Below are 15,179 nucleotides of genomic sequence, written 5' to 3'. Positions count from 1 at the left end.
TCCCGCCTTGCTTACGTTAAACCGGCGGTATACGTTACCAGGAGCGGACCGTCGGTCTAGATTTGCAGTCGTTTTTGCAGCGTCTCATCTGTACCGTCCGATCTTGGGATTCCGAGCACAACGAAGGACCATGATCTTGACACGCTGTCATAACAACGACCCTTGTTTGTTTGCCACGTGCTCGTGCGAGGGGATGGATGGGGTTACCGGCATCGAATGGTGGATGGGGTTGGGGTCCACAGATCTGACGGCTAGGAAATTTTTATTATTGAGCTCATATAAGGTAGTATTTTTGACTAAATAAATTTATATATTTTTTTATAAATCTTATTAAATCTTTCAAGAGAAGCCATTTTTCCTTCACCGATCAATCCATATAATTAGATCACAGTCTTGGCTGAAAAGATGACGCCTTGGTGGACAAGTGGCACAGGGGAACAGGGAGTAGGTGCCCAGCTCGAACATGCGGCCGGTGGGCCAGGAGGCGGGGATTCCTCGGACGACAGAGCAGGTGCATGATCCTCGAGGGTGAAGAAGAAGCCTTCGAGCTCATTGAGGTCGACGTTTTCGAGCGGGAGCCCCATGTCGCAGAGGAGGCATGCAGGTGCGCATGCATGCCGACGTGCTCCTCCACGAGAGACTCGAGCGAAACCGGTGGTCGGCGAAGACCTTGCAAACCTCGAGAAAGAATAGTGTCGGACTCCCGACGTCTGCCACCGCCGGCGGAGGGTTCCCGTGTGATGAGATGGGCGTGTGTAGAAACTCCCCGATCTTGCAGCGATTTGAACTGATGAAGAGAGAGTACTAAATATGTTTTGAAGCCATCTTTAGAAAATGTTTTATTTTTTTGGGTGTGTCAACTACAGATGGTGCAGTTCATTAATCCTGATTTGAAGCTGTTTTATGCGAAATTAATCACTCTATATAAGTATTATTAATTCCTTAATGAACAGTTTGGTCATCCAAGAAGCAGTTTCTTGAGATGACATTTAGCAGATGTATTATTGCATGGTTAATACAATTTGGTCAGCTAAATAGTGCCTAAATCTAATCAAAATTTGCTGTTAACTGATGCCGCTGTCTTGAACTAAAAGAAAAAAGTACTTCAAAAATGGAAAAAAAGAAATAGCTCAGATGTCACAAATGAGAAGTAAAGAAATTCACAGCGAGCAAACTATGTATTAAAAGGTTGGAGTGATTAATATAAAACAACCATAGTTGCTCTCATCACAGCTTTATTTACAACTTTATTTTTGGAGAATCACAACCTCCAAATCAACATTGCATCAAAAATTTAAATCAGCCTACTACTGAGCTTAGGAGGAATCAAACGGACCAGTCAATCAAATCAAATTAATTGAAAGCCTTGTAACATCTTTTTTCTGAGTGCTACAAGCGGTTTAGATCATAATAGAAATGCTGATTTCCAGCAATAATGTTAACAGAATACAGTTGAAAAAATAAGTGGGTGAATACAGTTGAAAAATCAGATTCTGGGCTGGCTGACTCAGCCCTGTAAGAGATAATAGCAGGGTGGTTGTCATCAACACTGTGCTCTGATCCGATCTGAACTTTGAGTTAAGGGGCTTGTGCGGCACATGTCGACAGCATTCTCGCAATTCTCCAAAGAAGATTTTTCAAGAATGTAACTGGGTGAATTTGTGGGACAAACCATCAACCGCCCGATCCGTGGTTTCAGTAGCTGATTCATCCTGAAAATGTAGATTCATTATGCAAATAATTTCTTATAATAGCAGTAAACCACATGCTAATCTCATTACTCTTGAATAAGCCTTCTCTTTCGGTGCACATGTCAACATGAATCTAGCTTCCTAGTGAATGCAGTTAATGTTGAATCAGCTTTCTTGCCCAAAAAAAAAAAATGTTGAATCGGCTTTCTCTGAGAAATTTAGCTTCCAGCTCACATGTCAACACTAATTTTGCTAGCATCTTTATGAAATTTAAAAGCTCTAAACTCTAAGATGAACATAATGATGCTGTTGGAAGTAAACAAGACAATCAAATTTAAATAGCCACCTCTCCAGTATGCAGTCTGGTGACATATATAATGGTATGTAGTTTTAGGGATGTGATCCACGGAACTACACAATACAAGATAAGTCGTCAAAACATGAAAAGAGCCTAATATTGTTAAGAAATAAACACTAAGCTACTCGAGTACATTTAAGGATGCCAGACTCCTTCGAGTGTCATGACTGCCTGATCCGATGGAGGAGGTGGGCTTAGAGAAAGCCCAGTCTTCCAACCAATCCATGTATTTTCATTTTCACGGTAACAATGTAGACCGTCAAAAAATTCCCTCATGATGCAAACCCTTTGCCATCATCTCTCTCTATTTGTTCCAACCCATCAGATAATATCATTTAAGAGGTTAGGGAGCAGAAGAGACCTTTTGTGAACCTCAGATAAAGTAAAATATTTGGATCACATATCTAATTAATGAGCAGGAGAAAATAAAAAGGCATTTCTATTCCTGCACTGACTAGGAAAAGTTGTTTGGTTAGACCTGTTTGGAACAGTAGAATCCCTAATGAAACTAAAACCACATTCATTTAATAAACGTTATCTAAAGACTTCTACTAATTCTGCCAATAAGTAGATGCAGTAATAAATGTCATTGTGCACTTACTTCTTGATCCTTCTTCTGCTTGACAACAACACACTTGGAAGCACTGATGCTTTCACTCTTCAACAAGCTACGTGCACTGTATTTTGACTTGCTTAGTCCATCAGTGACCGATGCATGATCTGGCCCCTCACCTTGCTGTGACCTAGTAGGGCTTTCAAGGGCACTGCGAACAAGAGATTCAACACTACGCCCTTCAAATTCATTCTGTTGGTCAGGATTGCTATCTTTATTTGCACCAATCCTCTCCCTAGAAAAATGAAAAAGCATGCATAAAAAACATGCAAAAAAGTCAAAATTTACATGTCACCATATTATTATACTTCAAAGAAATTCAGAGGAAGAGCCAATAGAATGATTTTCTTAACCTGGTTACCTTGGCAAAGAAGCATGTTGCCGTAGGAGTGGAGTGCTTCGCTCACCTTTACTAGAGTGCTCTTCCAGATGAGCAAATTGGCGCTTGAAGCGGTCAACTCCACTGATAGAAAAGTAATTGGTTTAGGTAAATTCAATATGATCCAAAACATCTCCATCATTATTAGTTACGACATGAGTATTCTCAAGGAAAAAATGTTTTATCTGAAAACAGTGAAACATACTTACATGACTACAGTCACTTAAAACTCAATGTTATATAAGACAGGCAGATTTTAAGATTGAATATATCTTAACTGCTTCGGCCAAATTAAAATATGTAAAAGGCGAAATAAAAAAAGAAACCACAACAATTTGGACACCATGGCACAAACAACTGTTGATAAGGCATGCAAACACACATTTGGATGTGCATCTGTCACTTGGAACTCGATGTTATATAAGAAGGCAAGTTCAAAATTGAAATATATCTTAACTGCTTTGGCCAATGTAAAATATGTGTAAGGTGAAATCAAAAAAGAAACCACAGATCCTTGCCTCTCCTATCACAATGCTAACTAGTGCAGTAGCAGCCTTGTGTGCATGTCCAAGTGTCAGATCCTTGTTCCAAGAAATCTAATAATGGATGCACAAAAAGCATACCTACAATGAAACCATCTGAACGTAGAACATATTGAGTAGAGAAGCATTGTCATTAAATAATGTTTTATTTTCATGGAACAACAAAATTACTTTGAGCATCATAATGATCATTAGATATATTCAGCATATGCGATTCGTAAAATTTTAGATTCATAATAACTAACCTAGGATACATAAAGCTAGCTTGATCTCCACCACGTAAATACTCCTGCAGCATCTGAGGATGATACTCCAAGATCTGTTTGATGTAAAAACAATTCACTGTTAGTGGAACAATAATTCATGTCACTAACAGAGCTACATTTTTGCAGTTGTACCTCTCGATAAATTAACTCTCGAACATCATCTTTTGTCAATTTCCTCCTTTCAAACTCAAACTCAAGTTTTGAGATAGGTTGTGTTGAAGGTTCACGGTCAACATTTGCCAAACCTCGAAAATAAGGATCACTTAGTGTCTGAATAGATTAAAACAAAGAAGAATCAGAATACTTCTATAAAGTTCCATTCAAACCATAAGAACAATTGTGAACTTATTTGGAAATAGGTCATCAAGGTTACTGAATCCTATCTCTTCAGCAGTAGGCCGATCTTTAGGATCAAATGCAAGTAGGCGCTCAAGTAGACGGAGAGCCAAAGGATCTACACCAGGAAACTTCTGAGTGAACGGGATGGGTGGTTTCTTCCGCATATTACTTAAATATCTTCTAGCCTTCTCATTTCGGATCTGCATTGTTAAACAACAATAACAATTAGAGATCCAAAAAGCAGATCTATATCTTTCCCCACAGAATGAGAATGTGTACATAGAATTCTGGGCAAGAGCAACCCTTATATATGAAAGGCTTTAAGTTTTAAAATGCTAAGTTCATTTGGGACGATTAAAAACAGATGGCCAAGTGTACAAGGATCCCGTCAATGCTGGATTATATAGGGTCAATGCAATGTAATAAATTTCAATACTCGTAAAAAGTAATAGCATATTTTGTCTTGGTCCTTATTTGCTATCGTTCTAAAATTCTGTTGGGAATTAAAATTTGAAAGCAGACCACTATAAATTAAATAACTAATAACAATTTGCTTTGGCTTAAAGCCTTAAAAAAATATGTTCATATCCATATAATCATCATAACTGTTTACCTTATATCAGATCATTTCAGCCTCATAATTGATTAGCTGACTCCTAGCTAATCATTAAACAGGCTTGTTCATAACAATTTCCTCTGGCTTATAGCCTTACAAAGATATGTTCATATCCATGCAATCATCATAACTGCTTACCTTATATGAGATCATTTCAGCCTAATGAATTATTAGCTCACTCCTAGCTAAGCAGCAAACAGGCTTGTTAATTGTAGCAGGCTTGTTAATATTCAACTTCCACATGCCTCTATGACGTATACTATAAGCATTTCAAAATATATTTGATCTACATCTTAGATTTAACTTACCTGGATCTTCATCTCATATATACCTGGAACAAATATATCACAACCAGCAAACAAAGTTTATGTACCCCCCACCTGAAAATTTACTAGACACATCCTTTGTTCACATAATTATTTTTAACACAAAGAAGATGGAGCTCCTCTTATCTTTCAAATTGATATTTGTTCCTCTAAAAGGATCAACTAGACTAATAGGTGGTTCCATAAATATTTGGAATGTTTAAGGACCAAGAATAACCTCATAATTAGTATAATCCATGTATTCACATACAAGAACATGTTTTGAGATAGAATCACATTAACATATAAAGTTAGTGGTGAAAATATCAAGCTGATGATAACCAATTTGGTCTAAGAAGATAACAAAAAGAATATATTAAATATGATTTTAAAAGCATATAACAAATTCCTTCTTCAGAATTAAGGTAAATGAGATAACCTTGTCATGCGTAGCAATACTCCTTGAATACCATAAGAACTTTAAATTATCATCTTTATTTTAAATATGGAGTACATCCCATTAGGTAATTCTATCAATAGAAGACTTCCGAATCAATTTACAGAAGTAAATGCATCTCTTTGGGATCACCAAGATCATTCAATGGCTAAAATGTGCTGAACATGTGTCTAAAAAAGTTCAGATTGGCAGGGACTCTAGCATCTGACCTATTTGTAATACAACTAGATAGTTCACAGCAATGTCATGCCTAGGCAGTGAATTAGGGAATCATGTAGCTGGTTTATGGAATCCAAGTTCATGAAAGACACTTTGAGCTTAGACTATTAACATGCGGTAGACTAGACGTCAGGCAGAATCACTATCTTCAGAAGCTTACTTATTAAGATATCCGTATGCTTCATTAGAAAGAAAAAAATATGATAAGACTGTATGAACTCTTTATCAACATATTCAATAAAAATGAAAGGGCACGATAGTATATAATAAGAAGCTCTGTAATGCAATAAAGTAGTTCACAACATATATACGCACCACATTTCCATGTACATTACTTTCATTGACAATATATAAATGCTGAGAATAAAACATTTTTCTTATTCAGTCTCTATTAGATGAATGAGTTATTTTGCAAGCCAATTTGTTAACAAACTATTTTCTTATATACTTTAAATTTTCTACCAAAGGTATGGGATCCTTAAAGAAAAGGAAACTGATGGAGAAGAATAATGTAGAATATGGTAACAATAAAAGCAAGGATTGTAGGTTTTCCAGGAAATCTAGTTGATGCCTGATAACACCAAGATAAAGAAAGGACAAACCCTCGCAATAGATTCAGCTGAAGGTGTGCCGAACAAATCAGTCATGAGATCCAACTGATGCACGACATTCTTTCCTGGAAATATAGGTTTCCCTGTTAGCATTTCTGCAAATATGCATCCTATGCTCCAAATATCAATCGCGGGTGTGTACTGCAGATATTAAAAATTGTAGATCATAATCAGTAATGAGAAAGTATAATTCATTTGGATAATCATAAAAGTAACACTTTGTAGTGGTGAAATGTTTTTTACAAACCAAGAAGGTGATGTTGCAGGAATCAAAAAGTTACTTACCGACAAGCTGAGTTCAATTTCAGCTAAGAAACAAGGTGAAAATCCCTTCATACTAAACCTAAAATATAATATAACTAAACACCAACCTTATATTTGTGGATTGAAGTACAAGAAGCACATTATGAACACTGTACTAGCAATGTCCAGCTTCACTAGTAAGTATATCCACTAAATTATTTTGCTTAGATAGGTCCATCTTGTGGTGGATGTCACAGCATTCTTTGTTCTACCAAGGTCATCTAATCCATTGTCACAAATTACAAGGTCTTGATGACTCAGCTCTGAACGGGATGATATTTTCTAAAATCTAAATAATAAAGCATATATACTTAAGTTCCATCAAAGGTTTTCAGATGACAAAGGCATGCTTTAGTAAAAGAAAACTTCAAGGCCAACGGCAAAAGGATATGTAGAAGAAACCTAGCAATTGTTCGGATGACATCTAAAGAGGCTTTAGCATAAAGTGGAAATAACCATGGAAAGTTAGCTCAAACAAAAATTTCAGATTAATAAGTGATAAATTTTAATCTCAGCTTTATGATTGATGGCCGATCTGGATAGTTTTCATTTCAATTCTTCGACTAAACGAGGTAGCCGGAGGGTTAATAGACCTCATAAACTTGGTTGCACTTTAGCAAGAGGGTTTAAAAAGTATAACTGCTTATATAACAAAGTTAACATAAATTGCTGAAAGACTGAAACTTTTGCAGAATGAGAACATATTTTTAATTTTAAGTAGACCAACATTATCAACTTTGCCTTCTTACAATTAATATCAGATTTAGATGACATGGAATAGGATCAATCATATAGCAGTACAAAATTTCGCATCAGAACAACAAAATCTTTTCAGACGCTTCTGGTATTTTCTTGATTTCAAAGTGGCATTGGCTTTACACATTATAAAGTCACTTTTTCCTTGGCGGGCCTTCACATTTAGTGGTCCTCAGATGTTAAAGTGAATCAACTTGACGCATCAGTTGTCTACAAAACATGTCTGATTGAGGACAGTCATTTCGCATCTTTAAGCTTTCAGTGACTAACTCTGGAAGCTACACATTATGCATCATAGGTTCGATGAAAAGAATAATATAACATAGATTTCAGATATGAGATCAGAAATAGCAAAACATCATACTTTAGAGAAAAATGAGCCACATAATTCAGGAGCACGATACCACCTTGTTGCTACATAGTCCTAAGGAAAAGAAAGAAACAAAATTATCAGCATAACAAGAGTGATTAAACAACATTACCGCCCTGACAGTTTTGGATTAGAAAAAAAAAATGTACATACAGTCCAAAATATAGCAGATGGAGCATCATTGAAAGCTACTCGGGCAAGGCCAAAATCACATATTTTCAGCTTGCAATCTGCATTGGCAAGGATGTTTTTTGGCTTCAGATCTCGATGAAAAACATTTGCTGCATATTAAGAAAAAAGAAGAAAGAAGATAAGAATGATGTTTGAACTATAACCCAAATGCAGGGTGACAATAAATGAAATCAGCAATGGTTTTAACCTGCATGGATATACTTAAGAGCTCGAAGAAGTTGGTATAAGAAGAACTGATGATGTTCAGGTGTGAGATCATCATTTGCCTTTATAACCTGATGAAGGTCTGACTCCATCAACTCGAAAACGACATAAATATCTTTGAATTCCCTTCGAGATGGAGGGAGCATTATATGTTTGATTTCTACAATGTCAGGGTGGTGGAGCAGCCTCAGCAGCTTGATCTCTCTTAAAATGCGAGTGGCATCAGAAATATGTTCAAAGACATCGTTGATCTTCTTTATTGCCACCTTCTCTCCAGTATGGGTGTCGATTGCAGCCCCGACTACCCCATAGCTTCCTTTGCCAATGACCTCTTGTATATGGTAACGGCTTGCTTCACCATACTCCGTAAAGAATTCATTCTCTAGCATGCTCTAAATGAATCGTATGGATTGAAAGGCTAAACTTGATAAGAGAAATTGAATGAAGAGAGATAAAAGGCATAACTAGAATAATTGCAAAAGAAGATTGTAAAAGAAAAGGGCAGTTTAGTTGTGAACTGCCAACAAGTTAATATAAAACAATTTACAGGTTAATTGAATAAAAAACGAAGAAAGAATATAAAACAAAATCAATCTTTGCAAGGCATTTGGCAGATGTCAAACAATTACAGGTTAATTGAATCGTAATAGAAAACACATAAGATATTCGTGAATACAGTAATCTGGAAAGAGAAAGAGAGCCCAAAAATGTTCAATCCATCCCACCTATAATATCTTCACAAACAGGTCAAGAACTACATTCTTGAAAGAAACATGTTCAGCTGTAACAGAGGAAAATATTCTTGAACGAGAGAACCTAAAGCAATAGAAAACTAAATAAAATTCAATCCAAACTTCTTCATGTTCTTAATAACGGAAAAAGGGAAGGTCTGCATTCAAAAAAGTGCATTGAAAAACAAGGAGTTGGATGGCGGTATACTGAAGAACAGAAGCAATTACTTAAGAAAAAATAACGAATTTGTTATCGATTATATGGAAGAAGATTTAAACTTTACAGCTAAATTAGAAAGGGGGACAAATTAACAGACCTTCCTTTGAGGTTCCATGGCGACTTCTTCTCTCCTCTGGGCAACAACGATGAACCTGAGGCCAAAGAACCCAAACTCCTAGTTACCTACAAACAGCTCCTCCTCCTCGACTATCGGATCGCGTTCTTTCGTTAAAGATGAGAAACTGACGACGCGGCGGAAATGGCGCGTAAACAAGCGACGGAGTCTATCCACGAGGCGCCATCTCCCCATATAAAGGCGACGGTACCGCAGCTGCAGGTACGAGGGAACGTGGGCGGCCAACGCGGCATCGCCGGCTTTACTCTCTCCCGCCCCCGCGGGCGAGCGAAGACGAGAATTCCCACCGCTAGGCCATGAAACTTACAACTACTAACCTCCACTGTGACATATATATATATATATATATATATATATATATATATATATATATATATATATATATATATATATATATATATATATATCCTTGAGCAGTCTGTAAATAACATATTTATTTTTACAAATATTCAATACGATATTTATCCTTAGTTTATTAATGTATATATAGAAAAACCCAAGTTAACCGATACTAACCATGGTAATTTGGTTAAGTTAAATATACAATATGTAAAATAATTTTAATATCCTAACATTATGATGAGTTTTTAAAGAATGTTAAACTAAAATTTCGGAGGATACATAAAAACTTACAAACTCATTGGAATTGGAGACTTTGCTTAAATATTATTTAATTGAAAGCCAAAAATTAACATTGTTAAAGTTTTTTGTTTGGATCACTTCCATTTTCCAAAAACCCATTCCATGGCATCAGAATAGCTTATACCCACGTGAATTTTCTTTTACATTCATTAATTTTCTCTATATTTTTTTAATCTTAAATCTTACTCGCCAATAAGTAAAGGGTGGATGAATTTTGGCGTGAAACTTTCACATGCATTTCCCCCAAAATCTCAATTTTACATTTATCTCAAAAATTTGACACATGGTATGCATCACTTTAACGCTTATTTAATTAACTAACTAATTTATTGATTGAAAATAAGTTATTTTGTTGTTAAGATTATGTGTTTAAGATTCTAGAAAATTAGACAATAAACTTTGCATTTTGATACATTTAACTAAAAATTAAAAAAAAATAAAGCATATATATTTAAACATTCACTCATGAATGTAGTACACAAGTCTCCTGTCAATATGAGATTTAAGAAGATTCATGATTTAGAACTTAATCATCTATAGGTCATAATGAAGTAATCTTACTGTTATATTAAAATTTGCTTGACTTCAATCCATGAAGGTAATCTAATTTTTGGCTGAATAATTTGTAGCCCTGATAAAGAAAAACGTATTTTTAGCCATTACCCTAATGGGGCAACTAATGAGGAAACTGTGTCACTTATGTGATGTTAGCACCACTAGAATTTCTAGGGAGAATGGTATAACTGTAACATATGATGTTTAATTATTTATGGCTCATGCTTCTTATACACCAATATCAAGTATTGGCATTGATGTATGGCATTAGTGGTAACCATGTTTTAATAGGGGGAATTATCTACTGCTACTTCCTTGCCACCACTATCTTGGCATGAGGTATAGGAATATATTTATCAATTCTGCAAGAGATGACAGTGATAGATGAGTTGTTAAGAAATGTTCCAGCTTATAAAAGTCTACCACTGGGCCCAGATGGAGTAATATGTCACCTCCTATATAAATCACCTCAGAAACATATTTACCCAATCACAGTGTTGAAGGCCAATCACTTCTTCAATAAAATCTTTCTGGATCCTAATAGTTGTGTCCCTGCAAGACAAGTGTGAATCATTAGTCCACATAAAAAAGCTCACAACCCATGTCTCAGGACACTAATCATTTAAAGTTCAATATTGCATATGGTTATGTTCAAGTTCACAACATCAACAGAGAATTGCCTCCAGATGTTAATTTTTGGTCAAGCTATCATTCTGCAGTCTAATGAATCTGAAAGTTTGTATATTTGATAATCCAGCATCTTTACTTGGTTCTCTCATATTTACCAACCTGTGAGAAAGTAATCAAGCCAAATCAAGTTCATGGTAGTAGTAGTAATAGTAACGAGTCCTCAGCAATATTCCTCAACTTGCTTCCCTTATTTAACATCATATTCAACAGATGAGAAGATTAGCGAAATCAGATCTAGGCAACAAAATAATATATCATCAGGCTTCATCATCAAATCTTAGACTTGATATGTTTTAGTGAAAATTTTCACCTTAAGACAGAATCATGAACACCGTCTTTGAAGTTGTTTGTATGTGGTGAAAGGAAGTAAATGCAATACCAAAAACAGAGTCAAGTGTGGGTCTAGATTCAAATCGATTATGAGTCCTAAGTTAATTATATAATGACATTCAGTTTGAATTGCTTTTTAATGTTTTAATTGGATAAGTTGTGGTTGTTAATTTTGGGAACATCTTGCAAGAATTATCTTATTCAAAAACAAATAGAAAGTAATTAAATCTCTACAGAACCATATATTGGTCTGCTTATGTTAGTACTGTCTTAGTTCCATATTATGCCAACACTTGATACACCAAAAACATAAAGAGAAAACACAAATAGGAACTTGCCAAAGCAGGGGAAAAATAAAAAAAGGAAGAAACCTTTGTTATATGTGAGAATCTAAAACAGAAAAGAAAAGAACAAATTATTCTTTAACAAGATAATCGTTCCAGCCTTTGCATGTCCCAACTTGGATGGAGCTGTGAGAAGAAGTCATCAAGAACAGAAGTGGTGGCTCGGCAGATACACGGAGATTGCCAGTGCTGCCATAGGAGAGATCAAGAAGATAAAAAGGGATATATAGATGGCTTTAGCTTGGCTGATATTTATATCATTGCAGATCCCAGACAAATTCAATCTTGTAAGTTATTAGTTGCCATCTTAATTTGCAAGTCCTAAATACGAGTCAAATGGTGTTTAAAAGGGTTCATTTTCGGGTAGGTAACACAGCTAAGACTGAAGAAAAACTAATTACAATGATTTACATCCCCAGTTTGTAAATATCAGTGGTTTTGGTTAAATTACTAATTAAAAGGGCTAAATTACTATAATGCACATCTGATTTAATTTTTTCCTAAAATTGCAAGCATCATTTGGTTTACCCAGATTCTTCTCCTTTCTAGTTTGTGTGGGCAAAACTCCGATTCATCAAATTGTAATATCATGCTTTATCTACTTGTTATGTAATCTTGTGACATAGTATAGCCATATAATAAAGATAAAGATCTGAACAAATTTATATGATTTTTTCAAAATTGTAAATGTTTGAAACATTGTATAACAAGTTAAAATTCATAATATACAAGAAAAAAATGCCATTTGGTACTAAAAGGAGGCATAGTTTGGATAAAAAGTCGTAAAGTAAAAAAGTAAGAAAATGATCAATTATTTTTGCGTCATTGCCCAATTAATCAAGAATGGTTATGACAACTAATTCATATCACGAATCAACAAAATGCTTGATATTTATATCATCTATGAACTAACAAACTAGATAATATCATATGAACCACGAACTAGATATATAACTGAAAAAGAAAATTACGGATGATTTGGTCTGACACCAAATTTGTTTTCAAAGTAAAATCAGACTGAGAATTTCAAGGTCAAAGCCAATTCCAAAAGAATTGTCCCACCTACCCACGAAAGACCTCACCCATCTTTTCCAAAGCCACTAGCCATGAGCATCTCCCTTCCTTCTTACATGAGTACCATAAACCAAGCTACTCATTTAATTTTGAGAGCTCTTGTCTCTCTCTACATGTGGTTCCTCCAAATGGAAATAAAGATAAGGTTCCTTAAAGGGAGTTAAATTGAACTTTTTAAATTTGTAGCCTTGTCTCCAAATCTCTCCACTTAAAGAGTAAATAAGGTTACTCCCATTCATCATAGGTCTCAGATGTGGAGCCTGCATCTTCCATTATGCAGTATAATATGCAGTACCTTATATATGTCCTAAACATGTCTATATATGTTAATGTAATTTACCTGGTATCACTAATCATAGGACTATTCATTCGTGATCAGCATATAACAACGATATTTCTTGTTCGTTGTATCAAGCAATATATTAATTTATCTATAAGTTTCTCATTTGATATACGATCTTTGCTTACAACTTACTGATCCCAAAGCTGTAGAATAGATCAATAGACAGTCTTAAATTTTAAAAAGGTTCTTTCTTTGCTTGTGACCCATCTGTTCTATGGAAAAGGATGCATGGAAATTTTAGTTTTACCTTTGCTGTTTCAGGTCACTAGATTTCTTGGATGATTTTGCAGAAGAATTTTGATGATGACATTACATTTCTTTTTACTAAGGAACAAACAAGAGCTGCATGATCAGGTCAAATGAAAATTGGATTTTAAAAGAAGCGCTAACTTCCATGGAGAAGAGAAATATCCAAGAGACAATCATTATAGGGTTGTAGACTGCTGTACACAGAGGCAGCGATCTCCTCCGATAAAAGTGAAATCATGGACAAAGGAACAAAAAACAATGACAAATGTCTCAGATCAAACACAGGTAACTAGGAGAAGAATTATGTAGATTAATTTCACCATATGAATTTTTATATCAGCCATGTTTAATGGGTTTCTACCTTTGATATTGAAGGTTCCAAAGGGGCCTTCTGACAAAACTACAGATTAAACACTGAGGTCAGGACGTGATGTAGAACCCACATTTTTGCAACAAAAGAAGTAAGAGTTTATCAAGGGTGCTGCATCTGCTGCTGGAAAATACAACAGAATATATAAGGTTTTCTCAATTCTTTTCAGAATAATGTATATGTTGCCAACAGGTGGATCTACTAATTTAACAATTAAAAATAGATAATCTTTCCCTTTCGTATGAGACATTTTACTTCTCCTTTAATCTACCAAATCTACCTAATAAGAAGATCACATATGAAGCTGTAAATGGTATATCTCTTGTTGAAAGAAAGATCAAATCATAAAGCATCCAGACTCTGCAGTCTAGTCCCTTAGGTTTTAATTACCTAATAATAATATTTTCTTCATCGACACTATGAAAACTTCATGTGCAATATTTCTCCAAACCCTCAATACATTAGATCGAAAGACTTCTGCTAATAGTTTTTGCTAAATTTAAACTCAATAAAATATCAAATAACACTTATGCCGAACGAATAAAAGCATAAATCATCAATAATGTATAGGAGAATGTAAATAATCAAACTGATAAACAACAAAGGACAAGAAAAACCTAACAAGAACGGCAACCAAAAAAATGCGCACCCATGATGAACAATCACGCTAATCCTGTGAAGAAAAAAGCAATTAGCAGTCGAACTCTTTCTTTACCTTCAAGCAGAACAACGGGTTCAAAAGGAGAGCGTGAAAAGGGTCGCCGTCGAGCTCCTCCAGCTCGAAGGTAGTGAACGACGGGGAGCTGTCATTCTGTTTGGCTCCATTCGCTCAGCCACGCCCATCGTCACCGTCCGAGTAGTCGCCGCTGCCGGAGCAGACGGACGGAGGAGGAGGGAGATTCCTCGGAGGTTCGAAAAAGGAATTAGGTTATAAATAACAGCCGTTACACAAACCGTTGCCACGACGATCGCAGCTGGACGTGTCCTATTTTTCTGACATGTAACAATAACGGTTTGATCTAATTGAATTATTACTGAATATTTATCGAGTAATTTGATTGTACATTTAAATATTATTTTCAATCATTTTTCTATCACGCTAATTCTATAATCGAGTTGTCTAATAATAATATAAAATATCTTTTTTGATGTTATTAAATGACACCTGTAACAGAAAAAAGTAAAGTTTTCATGAACTATTTTCTAATCAAAATGAGGAGTATCGAAGATCCATCCTGATGACTCATGTTCATGATCTAATTTTGAGCAATCAA

The 15,179-nt window shown here is 35.3% G+C and overlaps 1 protein-coding gene and 1 long non-coding RNA gene across 2 annotated transcripts; both read right to left on the bottom strand.

Annotated features, from left to right (window-relative positions):
* Window positions 1-1,343: 1,343 nt before the first annotated feature.
* On the bottom strand, window positions 1,344-9,609 carry LOC103980143 (mitogen-activated protein kinase 9). Its single transcript, XM_065102832.1, has 11 exons — window positions 9,270-9,609; window positions 8,205-8,613; window positions 7,979-8,106; window positions 7,820-7,879; window positions 6,388-6,537; window positions 4,235-4,388; window positions 3,982-4,121; window positions 3,829-3,902; window positions 3,024-3,125; window positions 2,651-2,897; window positions 1,344-1,712 (listed from the first exon to the last, which is right to left on the bottom strand). The coding sequence occupies exons 1-11, from the start codon at window positions 9,285-9,287 to the stop codon at window positions 1,638-1,640; spliced, it is 1,557 nt and encodes a 518-aa protein (XP_064958904.1). The 5' UTR covers window positions 9,288-9,609; the 3' UTR covers window positions 1,344-1,637.
* A 1,268-nt stretch (window positions 9,610-10,877) lies between these two features.
* Window positions 10,878-14,870, bottom strand: LOC108952700 (uncharacterized). Its single transcript, XR_001977801.2, has 2 exons — window positions 14,621-14,870; window positions 10,878-11,057 (listed from the first exon to the last, which is right to left on the bottom strand). It is a non-coding gene; the product is annotated as an uncharacterized LOC108952700 (long non-coding RNA).
* Window positions 14,871-15,179: the final 309 nt, after the last annotated feature.

This window comes from Musa acuminata, chromosome BXJ2-4 (genome assembly GCF_036884655.1).
Source record: "Musa acuminata AAA Group cultivar baxijiao chromosome BXJ2-4, Cavendish_Baxijiao_AAA, whole genome shotgun sequence".
In the NCBI taxonomy this organism is placed as follows: Eukaryota; Viridiplantae; Streptophyta; class Magnoliopsida; order Zingiberales; family Musaceae; genus Musa; species Musa acuminata.
The sequence above is the reverse complement of the archived record's forward strand: the minus strand, read 5'-3'. Positions and strand labels throughout refer to the sequence as shown.